Genomic DNA, 18,303 nt, shown 5'->3' with positions numbered 1-18,303 from the left:
CTTACAGGTTCCAAAAAAAAACATTTTTAATTTAACTTTAGTCAAATCCTTCTCACTATGACCCTCTGATTTAAATGTACCATCAGTAGGATGCACCTTTGATGTTTACTCTGTTTTTACCCCCCCCCCTCACACACACACATATATATATATATATATATATATATATATATCCTCAATTACTGCCCTTTTCAAATCTTCAAAAAATCTTTTGCTTATTGTTCAAATAAAAATGCAGTAAAATTAATTTTGCAGGATGAATTGTACTGTGCCCAACACCCTCTTCCCAGCCAGTTCTTCTGTTCTGTTCTGTTCTGTCTTCTTCGTGGTTTGCGCCAGTGGCAACATCCGGTTATTGATCATGTGACTTGTGTGATGAGAAAAAAAACGCTTCCGTTGCAGTTTTGCGAAATAATGAAACCGATTTTGATACGGCTGAAAACCTCATCCCACCAAAACTTTTTACAGCGGCCAGTCGTTAAATATGGAAACTGCAATGGACTGAAAGAACGACAGTAAACGAGGACGGAGTCGAGAGAGAGAGAGAGAGAGAAAGAGAGAGAGAGCGCCGTCCAAGAAAAGACGAGTAGGACACGAGAATGGAAGGGAAAGAAGGGCACAAAGAAAAAGGATATAAGAAGGTCAGTCGTAAGGATGGAAGGAAAGGACACAATGCAGTAAGGAACTGCAGAAAGAAAAGTGAAGCTAAAAGACGGGCAGAACACGAATAAGGCAAAGAAAAATAATAGAAATGATGCAACTTTTTTTACTGCATAAGCACTGAAGTCTGGAAAATTAAATATTTTCAAAATCTCTTATTTTTCTACCCTTACTCACACCTGTAAGATACTCGAATATCAGTTATCAATACTCCTCCAGTCTGCTCTGAAACTTGATAAATTCTAGCTTGCCACACTAATATTCCAAACCTCTCCCTATCTGGGCACCCTGTCCCCAACTTTGTGGCAGCGCGCTTGGAAACCCTTCATCTGGGTGGTGGTGTGGTGTGGTGGCTGGTGGGCGTTGGTCTCGTCTGCAATTACATTCATCGTTGAACGCAAAGTGCAGCTGAAGACCTGTTGATTCTGTTTTATTCTCCATCATTTTTTTTTCATTTTCTTTTTTACGCGTTGGGTTTGAGAAACGTGAATTTCTGACCGACACATCTTCCTCCGCAGATGCTTCTGCTGACCCCCGGCTCCGAAGATGCGGGCGCGGATCGGTTTTCACCGGCAACAGCAACAACAACAACGAGAACGACGTGACAGAAGACGGAGCGGATTAGTTTTTCCAAGACAGCCTCTAACGATGATGCCGTCATCGATTCCCAGAGAGCTGTTGCTGTTGCGCGTTCCGCTGTTTTAGGCGGCGTGCCGGACGCTGACGAGGCAGGCGGCTGTGCGTCTTGGAGAGGGGCAGGCGACGCCGGAGACGCGCAGCAGCATCAGCAGCAGCGGCGGCTGCGGCTCCTCACAGTCTGCTCGGGTTCGGATCATCCGGCAGCTTCCGGGCGTCGCTGGGCCGTCAGAGCGGGACCCCGCGATGCGCACCGACCACCTCCGTCTCGGCGTCTCTCCCTGAGATCCCATCGAGTCATGTCTGAAACGGAGCGATGGGCAAGTTCGACGACAACGAGAGGATAATCCTCAACGTCGGGGGCACGAGGCACGAAACCTACAAGAGCACCCTGAAGACCCTGCCGGGGACGCGCCTGGCCCTGCTCGCCTCCGACTCGGACATCGACTCCGTGCTGGACCAGCTGCAACAAGTCCCCGGCTTCATCGAGTACAACGCGCGGACCAACGAGTACTTCTTCGACCGCCACCCGGGCGTCTTCGCCTACGTGCTCAACTACTACCGCACCGGGAAGCTGCACTGCCCGGCGGACGTGTGCGGACCGCTGTTCGAGGAAGAGCTCTCCTTCTGGGGCATCGATGAGACGGACGTGGAGCCGTGCTGCTGGATGACCTACCGGCAGCACCGCGACGCAGAGGAGGCGCTGGACGTGTTCGAGCTCAACGTGGACACCACCTGCGAGGAGGACGACGAGGTCGGCAAGAGGCTGGGGATAGAGGACGTGGCGGCGGACGGGAACGTCAGCCTGTGGAGGAAGTGGCAGCCGGTGATCTGGAACCTGTTCGAGGACCCGTACTCCTCCAGAGCGGCGCGGGTAAGGGCGCACCGCCGCGCGCACATGGCGGCTCACTGTCTCTCTTTTTTTTCCCTCCTTTTTTTAAATTGTTTTTTCATTCACAGAAACGCGCAGCTTTGTAGTTTGAAACGAATCAGCTAAAGGGTTCTGAGAGCATTAACAAGTGGTCCCGTTTCCCCTGTTGGACCGAACCAAGCCGGTTCCTCAGTGCCACAGCTCACACTTGTTGATGTTGATCATGTCAGAACTTTGCTGCATATATCTTTACGCGTATTATGTTTCTTCAGACCCCACTCTTAGAAAGTTCGCACACATATATATCGTAATGTATTGTTTTCGTTCTGCCAACTATCACTATATGAAGGATTAAACCCAGAGGCGGTCCAATATTAGCTGAGGCCCGAGGCAGGGGAGCCCGCTTTCAGTTAAGCTTATTGTCCAACTGCATCTCGATAACTTTTAATACCAAAAAGTTATTTTTTTATTATTCAATATTTCACTTTGAAATGTGAAATCTAATACTTTGAAAAAGTATTTTTGCCACACAATTATTCTAATGATTTAATATAAGGCAGGCATAACCTGAGTGAATCCCAAAAAATTGTTGTAGTTATTTCATTTATTCAGGAAAACATTCAATCCAAACTGAGATTACTCTGTTAAAGTCTATAAATAACTGTAAGTAATTTACAGTTATTACTTACAGTTAAGTAATAACTGTAATTTCAATATCAGGGCTGTACAGTAAATAAATCATTTAATTTGAGAATGTCTGACAACATGAAGTAGGATAAATGTATAAAAAGTTTTCTTTATGGGTTACAAAGCATTCCTAAGGTTTTGTGTCTTCAAGATGTTGAATATTACAGAATAACATTCTTAAAGTGTTTATTATATTGAAGTCTATGATCAGCTTGCAGCAAATGGAAAACCTAAACTTATCCCTTCATAAATGTGCATATTTATGAAGAGATATAAATATGCACATTTTTATATGTACATATTTATATGCACATACAAATATGTGCATATAACATTAACTTGCATTAACAGCATGCAAGTTAATGTTTTTCTTAGCTTAAAAAGAACAAAGAAATACTATTGTTTGTTATGTTAAGAAAATGCATAAAATAACAATAGGATTTGAAACCGCCACTAACAGCTGCTTAAATGACTGTGGTCAAAATTTGGACACCAGACTGATAAAATGCAGCAGGACAGAACAACACACCTCCATGCTGCGCCACACTGATGCACTAACTGATACAGAAGGAGCCTCAACCAAACACTGGACGTACATGAACATGCTTTTCTGAAGGCCCCACATTTCTGCTAAATGTGTATATATATATATATAAAAAATTTTTTAATTAATCTAATGTATTTTTCAAATGTATCTGAAAAACAAAATTTGGGTTTTTATTAGAAAACCCAAATTTTCTAATAACAAATTTGGGTTTTTTATTAGAAAAACCCAAATTTTTCTAATACTGTATCCAAACAGTTGGATATAGTCCAACTGTTTGGACTATATCCAAGCAGTTGGATATAGTCCAACTGTTTTTAACTTAAAAACAGTTGGACTATATCGCCTGTCATAAGTTTCTCTCTTGAGCTGAAATGAACTTGTAAATGATTTATTAAGATGCCTCCATAAACCACAGCATGTTTTAAGCTTAAACAGTGAGCCGCTTTTTGCATTCTTCAGACATTATTCACATACTGTCACCTTTCTAAAATAATAGCCTGAGACATTTTTTGCCAAGGAAAATTTATTGGGCCAAAAAAAAAATCACTTTAGGTAAAAAATGAGTGGGGCCATTATTTTAGGACGGTGATGATATTATTATATGGGAGCCATTTTTCCTCCATATTTCCATCAGTTAGTCGGCCTTTTGTGCATCATGTCAGTGTTTGTGAAGCTCTTGATTCTAACAAACAGTTGGTTACAAACAGAGCAGCAGATAGAGATGTTTTCATACACTGTGATTACATCATTCCTCCTCTTCACTGTCTACAGGTGGTGCCACAAAAAAAGACTATGAGGTTGATGTTTGAACAAAGGAAGCGGTATTGTTGGTTTACATAAGAACAAGAGTTAACCAAACACAATATCTGATTCTACACTTAGTACACTTTTGTAGGAATGATGTTTCTTGTCTTCTTCCCAATCATTACAGTCGAGAAGCTGAAATACAGCGCACAAAAGTCAATAGCTCTGTTGAATGTTTATTTGTCTTACAGTTTGATCGATCAGAAGAATCTGTGGTCTCAAGTTCCGAGGTCATATGGACGGGCTGAGAATTGCACGAAGGATCAATATTTTGTTTTCTCCACCTGCCCCGGTCCATAATCTAACCCTAAGACAGATATATTTAATTAATAAAAGTACAAAAATCCAAGTTGAGCTGCTATAACTACTAAATCGGAGTGATGCATTAAGCTAACAGGATGAGATGAAACAGAAAAAGGAGCCGAGATGTTACCAATATTTGAAGGAAACCCAAAAATTCCCCCCCTTTTTTTCAAAAACAACAACTCCATTATATTTTAAAGAATCCAATCACATGTTCGGCTAGCCCATGTTGTGGTATGTACTTGTATTGTTTTAAAGTGATCTAAAAATTGCATTTTTCTACCAAATACCCAAAATGTCACCCGCTAGCTAGTGTCTTTTTTTTTTTTTTTAAGCTAGCGCAGTCAACAAAGCAACAGCTCAAGAACAACCTTCTCTTTAACATTAAAATAAGAGTGACAGACATCTACTGCAAAATCTACTGCAAAACCTTCAAATCCAGAGATCCTAAGACCAACTTACATTTGTTTTATCAACTGAAGTTATAGTTTGATAGCAACTGGTTGAAATTGTGCAAGTGTAATAATTTTGCTGTTTTTTATTTAATGGAAATGCCATAAAATTATTTTTTCAACATTTGTGGAATATTGACAGAGTCTTATGCACATTTGCAATGGAAACGCAACTATAGGCAGCACAAATAAACCAGATGAAACTCCAAAGTTTTAAAACTGCGGGATATCTTGAAACCATTAGCTTTTTTTTTTCTGGACATTTATCGTACTGTTTAACAATGATCAGGGACTTAACACTGATAAATATCATGCTTGCTTTTCAGCAAAGAGTTGATGGAGCATAATGCTTGTTTAAAACACACATACAGCTCTCGGTGCAGGACATAATCATGTTCTCAAATATGTATACACACAAAAACCCTTCATGTTTGACTGAGGCAAACAGGACTTAATGAACGCTCGTGTTTGTGTTAAAGATCCCCCTCAGGGGCCCTGAACCAGCTCACTGACAAGGTGCTGTGATGGAGTTAAGTACAGCTGTGACTTCCCGAAAACACAGTGCTGGCAATCAAGGAATGTTCGCTTCCTGTGCCGAACCAAATAAGGAAGAAACTTCAACCCAGGGTTTTGGACTAATTATCCAGCGGACGTTTTTGTTTCTACCATTTGAAACCATTTTAAGGCTTTGGATGGGTCAAAGAGAAATCTTGAAGCAATTGTTTGGACTTTTCACTGTTTAGAGGAAAGCAAAATTCTCCTTTAGTTTTTCACAAATGATGTGTTCACCGAATCACATATTAAACAATCTGAAATCAGTGTAGAAAAACCCAGTCCATGTTTGAGATGTCAAATTCTTTTCCATTTTAAACTAAAGATGACTAAGTGCCTTTAGTTTAGGCCCAAAATGAAGCAACAAATCTGATGCTAACTTCTGACCACTTACTGCCTTTCATCTGAGATCAGATGTTGTCAACTCCTGCAGTTTGATTCAGGTACATGCGGTTTTCAGTACAAACTGATTTCTTCAATGTCTACTTTGAAGGGAAGGTGACTTTCTCCCCAGGGAACCGATGTAGCTCCGTATTCTTCTGGAGGGATGAATGGGGGAAAACGGAAGAACTTCTGACTCGCTGTATTTTCCCAACAGCAACCTGTTGCTGTTACTGCTTTTCTTCTTCTGCTCGTGATCTGACTCTTATTATTTTTGCAATGCTGAGCGTCTAGCGTCCTCCTTTGACTGGAGGTTTCATTGTTGCTGTTGCAAAGCAAAGTTCACGGGGTCATAAAACTCAGGGCAGGTACAGATAACAACAGGCCTTACAGTGGAACCAGTGGCTCTTCTCAGACCCTAAACATAGCCTCTTTAATTTCTAATTGTTTATGTTGGGTCGTGTGAGTCATAGGGACAGTTGTAGCTTAGCTGTGTTTCTTTCTGTTTTCTGTTTCTGCCTGTGTGTATGTGTGTGCTGCTATGTGTTAATCTGTTTGTTTGTCCCTCTCGTGTTTCTGTAGTTGGCCCTTTCTGGATCTGGATGGTAACAAAAAAAAAAGCAAGAAATAACACCTTTCTCATTCTCATATCTGCCCTCTGAAGCAGAGCTTTAACTGATGCCTGACTTTAAATCCTCCCCTTAAACAAAGACAAACATCCTTCACCCTCACCCACCTACACACACACACACACACACACACACACGCACACACACCCCTAACCCTCATCCCATGATCCCATCAGAGACTGCAGCTTGCTTCCTGCCACTTAAGAGGTTAAAAACTCAAACCGTCTGGGTGCTGCCTGCCGCATGCCTGAAGATACTAAAGCCAGGCTGCACGCTCAGCCTGCCTGTTGTCATGGCAACATCATCACTCATCACCACAGCCTGTTTTCATTGATATCCGGCCTGTCCGCGATGCTGATTTCAGGGACCTGCTCGATCGTGAGCCCTTATTGCTCAGTGACGCCTTCTGTGCCGGGTTGTTAGTTTTGGATCAGTGATGCAACAAAAACAAAAGGCGCTGTAGTGTCGCTCGGATGACTAATCCTCCTCTTGTGCGTGCCTTTTTAACTGCTTTCCTCTCGCTGATAGGGGCGATGCAGAGCGACCTCGCAATTTGATCCTTGCCGGTCAGATCCACAGGTGTGCGTCAGCCAACAGGTGCGCCCGGCTGACTGCTTCCTCGGATCGTCCGAGGCCACCGAGGGTGGTGATGGTGGGGGGGAAATGCAGATGATCTCCTGCAAACAGTCGACGAGGCCTGGCTGAGTAAATAGAATCTGACGGGTAAACGGCAGCAGAGCCGACTCTGAGTAGGAGAACGGCGTGGGCGTCGACGGCACACCGCCGGGCATGTTTGCGACCACTGCCAGTCATGTCTGTCCGACCCGCCAATCACAGGCCTGAACGGGTTTACTCTTCCTGTAGAAGCTGTTCTTGCAGTGGCCATCAGGAGCACTCAGCACGTCAGGTCGGTGGGGCTTCAACCAAATTTCAAAATTTAAATGTGATGTGAGATGTTTTGGGAGTTTGGTGGTGGCTTTGGGACTAGCCGCTCGTCACAGCAGTGTTCGCTAAGCTTTCTTTTCTCAACAAGCCTCTGTGTATCCTTCATAATACTTGTTTCTGGACGTAGAAGACGATCGATAAGCAGCACTGTGGTTTGGTAAGAACGTTTCAGATGCAACACCTGCTTTAAGAGTGTTGTTGAAGAAGGACAAGATGGAGCTCCGTCCCAAACTCTACACCAGTGGTGTCAAATTGCAGTCCTTGAGGGTCAGAGTCCTGCAACGTTTAGATGTGTCCCTTGTCCTACACATTAAAATTAAATGGCCAAACTTCCTCTAATGAGTTAATATAGAAGCAAAGTGTGCTGAAGCAGAGAGAAATCCAAACACTCTCGGTCACTGGCCCTGGAGGACTGCAAGTTGAGGCCACTGCTTTACGGGTATCGGTTAGGTCGTTGTATTGCAAAGTTCAAGACATGAATAATAACAAGATTCATCTCCAAATGATTATACAACCTAGGTTTACATCAGACACCTGGAGGAACGCCCTTCAGACAAACGAGTCCGACCTAGAGATGTTTGGCTTCAATGTGCAGCGCCATGTTTGGTTTTTGCTTCGTAGCTTAAAATGTTTGGCTAACTTTCAAACAGGACATTAACTTTCAACGTTTCACGATTTGACTAATCGGGTAATCTTCACCTAAAGCAGCGTGGCACCGGCTACATTGGTCACAGGTGGAGTTGGGCACAATTTTCTTTCGGTAAGTGGGGATCTCATTTGTGTGGCAAAAAAATAAATAACTCAGGAGTTGTGGACACAAAATCCTATCTCAATCTGGAGAGGATAATCTGTTTTCTAAATTGAAATGGAGCCAAGGTGTCAATGTGTTTGGCCAAAAGGCATCGCTAGAAAACACTCAACGTGTTTTTGCCTTTTTTTCCCCAAATCTCGCAAAGACTAGATTATACTGAAAGAGTTAATGATTAGCAAACATCAATGTTGCTTCTCACTAAGGACGACTACAAAAGTCCCGTGTGCTGGAAAACTGTTGTTGAAGACTGCAGGGAAGGTTGCAGGGTACCACAAAGTAGATTCTGCTTTGTGGTACTCTGCATGTTACCACATGCCTCAGTTAGCATGTTAACGCTACATGTTATGACAGGACAAGCAAAATAAGACTGAACAAGTTCAGCGTGTATGAAAGGGTGTCTCTCTGAAGACGATATGGAAGCTCGAGTTATTTAGAATAGTTTCCTCTAAATCAACCGCGACGCTTCTGGAAAAATATCTTTATCGACAAGTGAGACCGAAGTGATTTTTGCTACTGCATCTTAGGACAGTTGCCACACATACCAGTGGAGAGGAGAGATAACGAGTTAGGTTTGTTTTGCCAATGCAGTACCATGGAGGTTGTTGTAAATGGGTCCATCCATAATGTCCGATTGGAGGATTGGAGTACGATTTGTACTGTAATCTAGCCTAAAAACACTAAATTCTCCTTCAACTACAACTGTACTGGTCCTGTTTAATTGCTTGTACTGATCAACTGGCCTATCCCAAGTCCTCCAGCTATCTTACACAGGATAGACGGAGTGTGTTGATGCGCATACAAAAGAACAGATAGCGAGAGGCCTGTTGGATAGTTGATGAGGGAGACTCTTTCAGCATGCATGATTGGACCCAAACCTGCCTCGCACTTCCGCCGCCTGCTATAAACAGCATCCCATCAGGCCTTGCTCGCTCCGTCTGTTTGTCTGATCCCTCCTTTCACACACACAGCCGCATGCTTCCAACCAGAATGACGAACGCTCTCGTCCTCTTCCTCCCCTTGCGAAAGAACTTTTAAATTATTAGGCAGCAGATTAAAGTGCCAGATTCAGCATAAGCAACGACGCTGGGGCCCTGTGACGGATTTCTTCCCTTTGTCAGGTCTTCGCAACAGTCCTACAATATTCATAGGGCAATTAGGAATCCATTTGACAAAAAAAAAAAACATAATGCTGTCTTAACAGCTGTTTTATCACATTCGATTCAGTACAAGTCATTTTAAGCAAACAATGTTTGTATATATTCTTTTGTTTCTCGAGAAATGAGCAAGCGACGGATCGTGAGTAACAGCCGCACCGGAAAGTGCGTCTATTATTGCTGCCACAAAGGAGAACTGTGGTTTTGTGCTTTTTTTTTTTAAAGAAACACACCAGCTTCAGGCAGCATGATATGCATTTGACTATGAATGAAGCATTTTGCAGCATGAAGTGGAAAGTGCATGTTTGACCTTGGGTGCGACGTTGAGCAGCGCTCCTCTTTGTTCTTTTAAAAGATCCTGCAGAGGGTTAATTCGCCACAGCGTCTCATATGAGGGCTGGATATTTTAAGGCCGCTGCCGCCCACCTGGAACTCTCTTCCTGTTGCTTTCAAGAGGTGTGCGGTTGAGATAAAAAGCAGAAATGCATTTTAAAAAAAGCCCAAATATCATATTTAAAGAGTGAATATGTGACCCAAAGTTACTAAAACAAAAAAGACTTTGCACCTTAAAAAATGTCTTGCTGCTTAAGCAATTTTAATATCAAATGTGACTTGAGTCAATAGAAATATAGTTTTGAAATAATTTCATTTATTAAGGGGGAAAAGGCCATCAATCCTACCTCACTATATGTAGAAATAATGAAAATATCCTCCACATCCTGCTTCTCAGCATTGGCCAACCAATCAAAATTAATACCAAAGCGCATGGATGACTCATCCATGAGGTCACAATGGAGGAACCCATAACACCAACTAAAGCACTACCGGCCTGAGGTCAGTGTTTAAGATTCAGTAATAAGAACAAACGTCATCATTGGGAGGGTTGCGAGGTCAAAACCACAAAGCTCATTAACACAAAGACCAGTTTCACATTTGTCAAACAACATGTTGGATAAAATTCAGATAAAAAAACTTCAAACCAACAGTCACTACATGGTGGTGGTGGTTTGATGGTCTGATCATATTCTGGATGACTTCTTGTAATTCATAGAAAAACTGACTTCAAGCATCAGTCAGGAAAATCTTAAAGGAACGGCTAAAAAAAAAAAAATCTCATGAACAAAATTAATGCAGTTTGGTCTAGTCAAAGTGAACTTAAACCCAGTCTAGATGCTTTGACACAACTTTATATGTTGCTCATCCTCGAAACAGCCTGGATAAATGAATACAATTTAGAAAGGTCATGTGTGGGCCATAATTTCTCCCTAGTGATCATGTTGACATCATCTTTCTGTGATATTGAAATTTTCTTGATCTGAAACCTTAGTGTTTAAAAACAAGTCAAAACATGCTGAGGTTTCACAGCAGTCCTCCTGCAAAATAGACATGATTATACCATTAGCTTGTCAGTCTCTTTAGTAAAGACACACATGGGTTCATAGAAAAGTGTAAAATGCAATGTATTATGTACAATTCAGAAAATAATAAAATGAGGCATAAAGTTTGTTTTATCACCTGAAGAATTGCCTGAAGGGGGAAAAATAATCTACTGTAGCAAGATACAATTAAAGTATGGGTTGTAAAAGGTAAATAGCACGACTTTGTTACACCAGTGGTCAGCATATTATAGGTGTGGTTTCTGTTGCCTGTGAACTGCAGCTAAATGTTTAGACATGGTGCTAAATAATTAATGAAGATCCATTTGCTCTTAAGGATTCAACGCTTCTCAAGGACACGGCATTGATTGAAATTGTTTGTTTTTTTTCTTTTGTTGACTCCATTCCCACATCTCAAAACCAATTAAAAGCAAAAGGGAAACCAAAAAAAAAAAAAAAAAAAAAAAAAAAAAGGACTAGGTTGAGTTTTTAAGTCCCTGCTTGGTTAGCCAAATTTTTTTCTCACGTAAAATTAAGACAAACTATTAAAACTTTGTTGGAGTACAGCAAATTTGAAAAACAAAAACAAAACAAAACAAAAAACACTATGTATTTCCCTGTCATTTAATTATCTGAGAGGCGGTGGATGGGGTTTTTGGAAAAGCAAGTCAATACAGAACTGCAGTACAACTTTATCTTGTGCTTCTCTGTGTGTAAGGAGTCGGATTATTCATGTTTATTGAAAGATTGTGGATCTTTAATTTCAGCTGACTGAAATACATTTGGCTCCTTTTTTTTTAAATTTCAAAATGCTACGTAAATCTGTGACTTTCTGACTAGACAGAATAATAATTCAAGATATCATGGGATCCTGACTACTCAGGATGTTAATTCAATATATCTCAAATAGAAAACTGTCTAAAGATATTTCTAACTCATTTGGAGATATCTTAAGATGAATTTTGAAGAGTCAGAATTATAATTCCAGTCATTATTTTCTTTCAGGATATCTGCACTTTAATTTGCACGAGTAAAATCTATTTAAGTACTATCTACAAGTACATTTAAGATGTATTGAATTATGGTGTCATTCAAGATGTCTTTAATTTGAATTATTACGAGGTAGCTCCAATTTACTTTGACTAGTGCACTTTAATTGTAAATACCTGAAACACGTTCTAGATGGTAATTCATTGTAGCTATCTTGAATTGAAGCCTCCAGTCAACTCAAAGGTAAATCTGACATAATTTATACCAGTCAGAATGTATTTAGAGATATCTCAAATGGGCATTTTTGTCTGGTCAAAATCTAATTGAAAAATATCGTAAGTTCAGATATCTGGATTGTTGTTTGCCATAGAATGACAGAAACACTTGCCCTACTTCTAAGACCGATCACATCCACCCTGCAGTGGAAACTCATTTCAGTCATTTGTATCCAGGAATTTGTGCTTTTTGTGATTATCCACATCTCTTGAAAATCAAGAGTTTTGCTTTTGGTTTCAGCTCCTTGTCCACTATGACAGATCCCCATCCATCTCCTGTCCCATCCTATTCTACTCTTGACCAAAACAAAATACCAATATTGCAAAAACTCCTTAGCTTAAGGCATAGCTAACCCAGGCCATGGACTTTACAGTATCTTGCTGTAAAGAGTGGAGCTCTACCCTCAAGATGCCCTTTTTTTTCTCTTAACTCCGTCCATATCTATCCAGACTCTTTTGTGTGAACACTAAGTCTTATCTCTGGCTTTGAAGACCTGCACTCTGGTACTAACACCAATTTTCAGTCAACATCTTGATGATCTGTAAACTGTGCAAAAAAGACAAAAAACATGAGGCATTTGTAACTTCCCAATATCTGTGGAATCATCCCTGCAGGAGTAAAAAAAAAGCCCTTCACTATTCAGTTGATTTATACGTCACCTTCAGCGAGACCCTGTAATTGTTTAAGGATGGCTTTAATATGAATGCAGAGGGAGAAACTAGCCTCAGTGCTAGACTCGTATCGAATGACTCAGAATGACGAAGAAGCAATTAATTCCTTGTTGCGTTGTATCAGCTTTGTGCAGCGAGCGAAGTAAAAGCGAGCTGACCTCATCCCCACCGTTGCAGCGCCGGATCTTTTGTCTAAGCTGCCTTCTGTGATTCACCGATACAGACCTTGCAGAACCGATCCCATTAGTAATTCTCCACTGGATCCAGCCCTCTGGGGACCCGGAGATGCCCCGCGCCGCCCTTTCCGAGCATTCTTCATCAGGGGGCTCACAGGCTGAAGATTTCACACATGGCCGCGTTCGCTCTTCAGTAGAAACCCCAAAGGGGCTCGGCAGTACAAACGCCGAATCACGTCTCTGAAAGAAGAGGTTAAAGGCCCGCTGCTTGTCGAGATCTCTCTCTGTTATTGTGTGCTTGTACAAATTTCTAGAGCTGTTAAAAGCAAACACTTGGACACCTGCTCTGTTCTTTTATGTCTAATATTTGATGGAAAACATCACTAAGAATATTTACATTGATTCTCTCCATCATATCCTTCAGTTTAGATGACTCTGCCTTATTCTGACTGCTGGGATAACCTTTAAACAGACGCTTTATTTTGAACTTCTTGAAATGTAAACCATACTATCAATAAGCTAACCTATTTGGTTAGATATTTCGGGAAATACATTTTCAAGTCAACAAAATTGAATTGTGTTGCCTTACATGTACACATGTAAGTATGTCAATACCTGCAGCAGGTATTGGCATACTTATACTTACTAGCAACTTAAAAGTTCCTAACGGCTGAAGTGCCGTTAGGAACTTTTGATTCCATTTATGCCACAAAATTCATGCCTGTCATCGTGTGTGTGTGTGCTTCTCAACCAGCTAGAGCTAACCATATGCAATCTTTTTTCTCTTGATTTCTTTTCTGTGTGGCAATTTTTAATTGCCTGATTGTTATGAATATACATTTTTCTACTGTTCTTGGTATTAATAATTCTATTTATTATGCAGATTCATTTTCTATCTCTATACATTAATGAATAATTACCCTTTGTGGCCCACCTGCCCACCCACACCAAAATGAACAGAACGGCAAACAAGATCAGAATGACATTGTTTGACAGATCAAGTCGTACTTATAAAACTTCTACAGATACATTCAATAAATCAGAGTCTTATTGAAAAGACCATTTATTTCCAGAAGGTTATCACAAAAGTAAATGCCATATATACCAATACATTGATGATTGCTTAAAATTCTTGTTTTTTAAAATTCTGATGATTTTCTTCTCAGAGTTAATAAAAATGACATTTAATTAAAGTTGTGGTGTGATGCTCAGTAGGAGCACGGCAGATGTCACGGTCGGACAGCAAGAAAGCGATGGGGGTGTCTTGTCAGACCGTCAGTTCCCAACACATTAAAACACACCAAAACAAAAAAAAAACATTGCTAAAGCACACACAGGGTCAGTGTGATCCCACTGGACCGTGCAAAGGGTAAAAATCTCATGGGGTCTAAATAACCCCGTCTCTTAAGACTGTGGGATGGTTATGCATTGACAATTTCCAAGACGGAAAGGATTTAGGGTCAATGGTCCAAAGCAATGGCGAATGTGGAAAATAAGTGAAGAAACCTGTGGAAGGATGTCGGAATGGGTGTAGGAAAGTGTCAGGTGTGATAAAAGTAATAGCGAGAAAGGAAAGACGCACAGGACGGTGGTGAAACCAGAGATGTTTGTCCTTAGAGACAGTGGCAATGACAGAGACAGGAGGTAGCATGAAGATTGAAGATACTGAGGTTCTCTTTGAGAAGTGGATAATACCAGGAATGAACAGCTCATGTCAGATGTGCTGGAGGGACAGTGAGTCCATCGGTAGAGGGATGCTGAGGCTGGAACTGCCTAGAGGAAGAAAAAAGAGGAGATTCAAGGATAGTGAAAGAGAACCAAAGGTAGCTGGTGTGAGAGGAGATGCATTAGGTGGGGATAGATGACTCTCCAAGAAAGGAAAAGAAGAAATCCCTGCATGTTTGAAATGTGTACACACACCCATCAATCCATTCTTGCCACTCCCACACACCGGCATGTAGCCTACTCCCAGTCCAAGCCCTCCCAGCCGTTCTTTGCCGTTTCGTGGTCTAACTGCTGTGAAACAGAATGACTCTTCTGCACCGCTGCTCCTGCAGGCCAAAGAGGAATTTCAACCGCCTGAGAGGAGTGCTGCTTGATATGCAGCAATACAATCTGTCGACAGTGTGCATGTTACCACTGACGGACCACTGGATCCCTTTCAAGCTTACTTACAGAGGGTAATGTCAGTGAAGATTCAAGCTAATGTGCAGCAGCCGTGAAACTCTGCAACCACAGACGCATTCGAAAGAACCTGGATAGCGATCAACTTTGAGCCTATCAAAGCTGTTTTGCCATGAGAAAAATGAGGATACCTTTTCTGATAGTTGCCACTTTGCAGTCTTGTGGGAATCTGCCTCGTTTTTCACAAAGGGGAAAACATTCCAGTTATGTTTAAATCCACATTGGGTTTACTCATCTTTCTGCCCTACCTCGGGTGTTAACATCCTCACAGGCTACTTGTGGTTTGAGGGATTAGAGCTTAATGTATATTTAATGCTCCTCCAGTCTTTATCCACAGACACTTTGCAGAGTATATATAACCTGATTTCCTAAGATCTTCTAAGTGGCCATAAATCACCTTCAACTGCAACACCAAGCGAAAACAGAACTATTAGTCTTATTATTATCAAATCACGCTATTTTTCTTCACAAATCTGAAATGCATCTGAAGGAACAAAGAATTTGGACTCGGATGCAATAGTTGCCGTCGCCTGTTGCTTTGGTGATCCATCAACCACAGCTTCCATCCTTACCAGGAGTACGTTTCGTGAACCGAGACACTTCAGAGTGGGGTTGGTTCTGGGGAAGCTCCCCGAAATAGTGTCCTGATTATTTAATGAACGCTGGAAAAAGAAAGTGAGAGTCAGGAAGAGCAAACGGGAGGGAGAGCCCCCATGGTGAGAGAAAGAGGGGTAAAAAAAGTCACAGCGTGCCCCTTAGCTTTAGCTAAATAATTTCACATATCGCTTTCGGACTCTCAGAGAACTGGGCCTGATTTTGAGCTTCTCCAGTGCTGAGATACATTAAGTTCAACGTTACACAAGATCTCATTATTTGTCATTTTTGGAGAATGAAAATGTATTTACAACTCGCCGTGTGCGTTTATTGTATTGGTTAAGAAAAGAAAAAATTCTTGTCAAGAGAATTTTGATTTGGCGTCACTATAAAGTTCAGTTGTTTAAAAAAAAAAAAGACTGAAATGTTTTCACTATTCCCTCTGCTGTTTTTTTTCCCACAAATACATCAATAAATATCAGTAAATATAAAATTCTGATTACATCTGTGTGGTTTAGTGACACAAAGCACACTTCTTTAAGTAAGTCACGTCACAAATAAACTTATTTTAAATTAGGAATGGTTTTCAAGATCAGCATTTACTTGTGGCGCTACGATTGCTGTGCCACACAGTTCCCTAAAAATGAAGTGGTCATTTTTAATAATTTGTATCGTTATGCCGACAGCCCTACAACATATTATGATCAAATTCTAAGTCCACCTCTACTTAGATCCCATTAATCCAATCCAAACTCAGTCTGCAGACATTTTTGCGACAGACATTTTCAAGTAGCTAAAGTGATCAATTAATAATTTAGCGATTGCAGTGAGTTTCCAATAATTTGATTTATGCAGGGGATAATTGCCTTCAGTGATTAAAGCCAGTGTAGAATTTCCACAAAAAGCTTTGGAGAGTATTCCCAGCTAATAATGACCACGCAGACTTCCAGGCAGAGTGAATTATATTCTGATCAGAATGCTGTAAGCAAGTTAATCATACTTGCAATTATTTCCAGTGGCTTAAAAGGGCATTAAGCTTTTAATAATATGGAACGTTTTAGTGTTTTCACCAAAGAGCGTCTGATCCAGTCGAGGTAATGGGACGTATCAATGACTGAGAGCCATCACATGCGTTTTATTTTCACCGTCTTGCACTTCATTCAAATGCAAGTTTGTAATAATTTTTGTTTAAGGATGAGCAGTTTACCTCATTCGCACTGATTAACAGAGAAGCTTCAAGAACAGCCATGATTGGTTCCCTGTTCGGTATGGAATCCTAGTGCATTGTTTTTTCTGTTGGTAAAACTGGATCCACTAAGTGGAAAGAGGTTTACCTCCTCTATTTATTCTTCTGGAAGTGTTTTGTCAGTAGTGACACCTAATGTTTGCAAGGTGAACTACAGCAAGTTAGAAATTCTTTAGAGCAAATTCTCTTCTAAGCAAACTTTTTTTTTTTTTTTTTTTTTGCAATGACCGATGGCCAACAACATTTCCTTAAAGGTCGCTGTCGTTGTCCTCCTCGCTCTGCATGGTGTTGGTCGGGCAAAGCGCTGAAACTCCCGGTTTTATAGGAGTGGGCATATTTTGCTAGTGATCTAAATGTTGAAAGGAGCCACAGAAAACAGGGATTTAAGTGGCATCGCTTCGACTCTGTGGTGGGAAGACAGGCTGACCAGTTTGTCCGCTAATCAGGATCAAACTCCCAGAAAACTGCAAAACAATCGAAACACTGAGTTCCTCAAATCAAGGCTAGAAACCCGTCCGCTTAGCTGCCTTTGATTCGCAAGAACTGGAACATTGATCAATATATTTGATGATTTTGATGATGGTTTTTGACAAAACGTAATGGTTATTACTTGGTTCATAATCAGTTACTGTGTTATATTTTATACCATAAAGCACTTTGAACTGGCTTGTTGCTGAATGTGCAATGCAAACAAACTTGCCTTGACCTTCTTTCAGTCGATAATGTCAGCTGCCAAAGGGTCGTATTACGTCAATAGCAAGTCTAATAGCAAGATGTTATTTGATATAACACACACCACGCAACCTGCAGATCAGTGAAGTTTATCTGGCAGCACAAGAATCTTTATTGCATTTTAAAAGGTTGGATAGGAAAGAAACTAACGACTCTGAATTATACATGACGAAAATGAGGGGTTTTATAGTGACAGGGGTTTCTAAAGGACAAGGTTTGGATAAATCGGGGAGCGTTTCTCAGTCCACGCTCTGAAAGGTTGCTACGATACCGCAAAGCACACCTCACTTCGATTAGTTTTAGTGGTTATTTTCTGTCCTTTGTCCTGATATTCATATACAACATTTTAGCCTGGAGTTCTTAATCAATAAATGTCTTATATTTATTAAAACTTTTTGATTCAATGGTTAGATCAGAACGAACCGGCCCCCCCTTGCATGTTCTGTTTTATCTTCTGTCTCTGCTGTTTTTTCGGCGAAGCATCGCTGGGAGTAAAATCACAACGCGGCGCCGCGTGACATGCACGTTCCTGCCAGATGCAGTGTCACATTTAAATACCGGCCTGTATCTGCTCGCGCTCACAGCCCCAGCATGTAAATATAACCCTCTCGTCCCTGTAGCACTCT

The 18,303-nt window shown here is 41.1% G+C and overlaps 1 protein-coding gene across 9 annotated transcripts in view; it reads left to right on the top strand.

The window, feature by feature from the left end:
- The window catches only part of kcnc2 (potassium voltage-gated channel, Shaw-related subfamily, member 2), a 67,574-nt gene that overhangs the window by 4,810 nt on the left and 44,461 nt on the right, over positions 1-18,303 (top strand). For 4 of the 9 annotated variants that reach the window (XM_017302831.2, XM_017302830.2, XM_008401294.3 and 1 more), the window contains exon 1: positions 831-2,170. In XM_017302831.2, coding sequence (XP_017158320.1) covers positions 1,613-2,170 — 558 coding nt within the window. In that variant the 5' untranslated portion in view covers positions 831-1,612. Of the gene's footprint in view, positions 1-829; positions 2,171-6,268; positions 6,499-18,303 lie in introns of those variants that run through there. The other 5 variants (XM_008401293.3, XM_008401290.3, XM_008401288.3 and 2 more) reach the window with 4 other exon arrangements.

The sequence above is a fragment of the Poecilia reticulata genome, chromosome 23 (genome assembly GCF_904066995.2).
Source record: "Poecilia reticulata chromosome 23, P_reticulata-male-v2, whole genome shotgun sequence".
In the NCBI taxonomy this organism is placed as follows: domain Eukaryota; kingdom Metazoa; phylum Chordata; class Actinopteri; order Cyprinodontiformes; family Poeciliidae; genus Poecilia; species Poecilia reticulata.
Note: the sequence above shows the minus strand (reverse complement) of the source record. Positions and strands in the feature narration are given on the sequence as shown.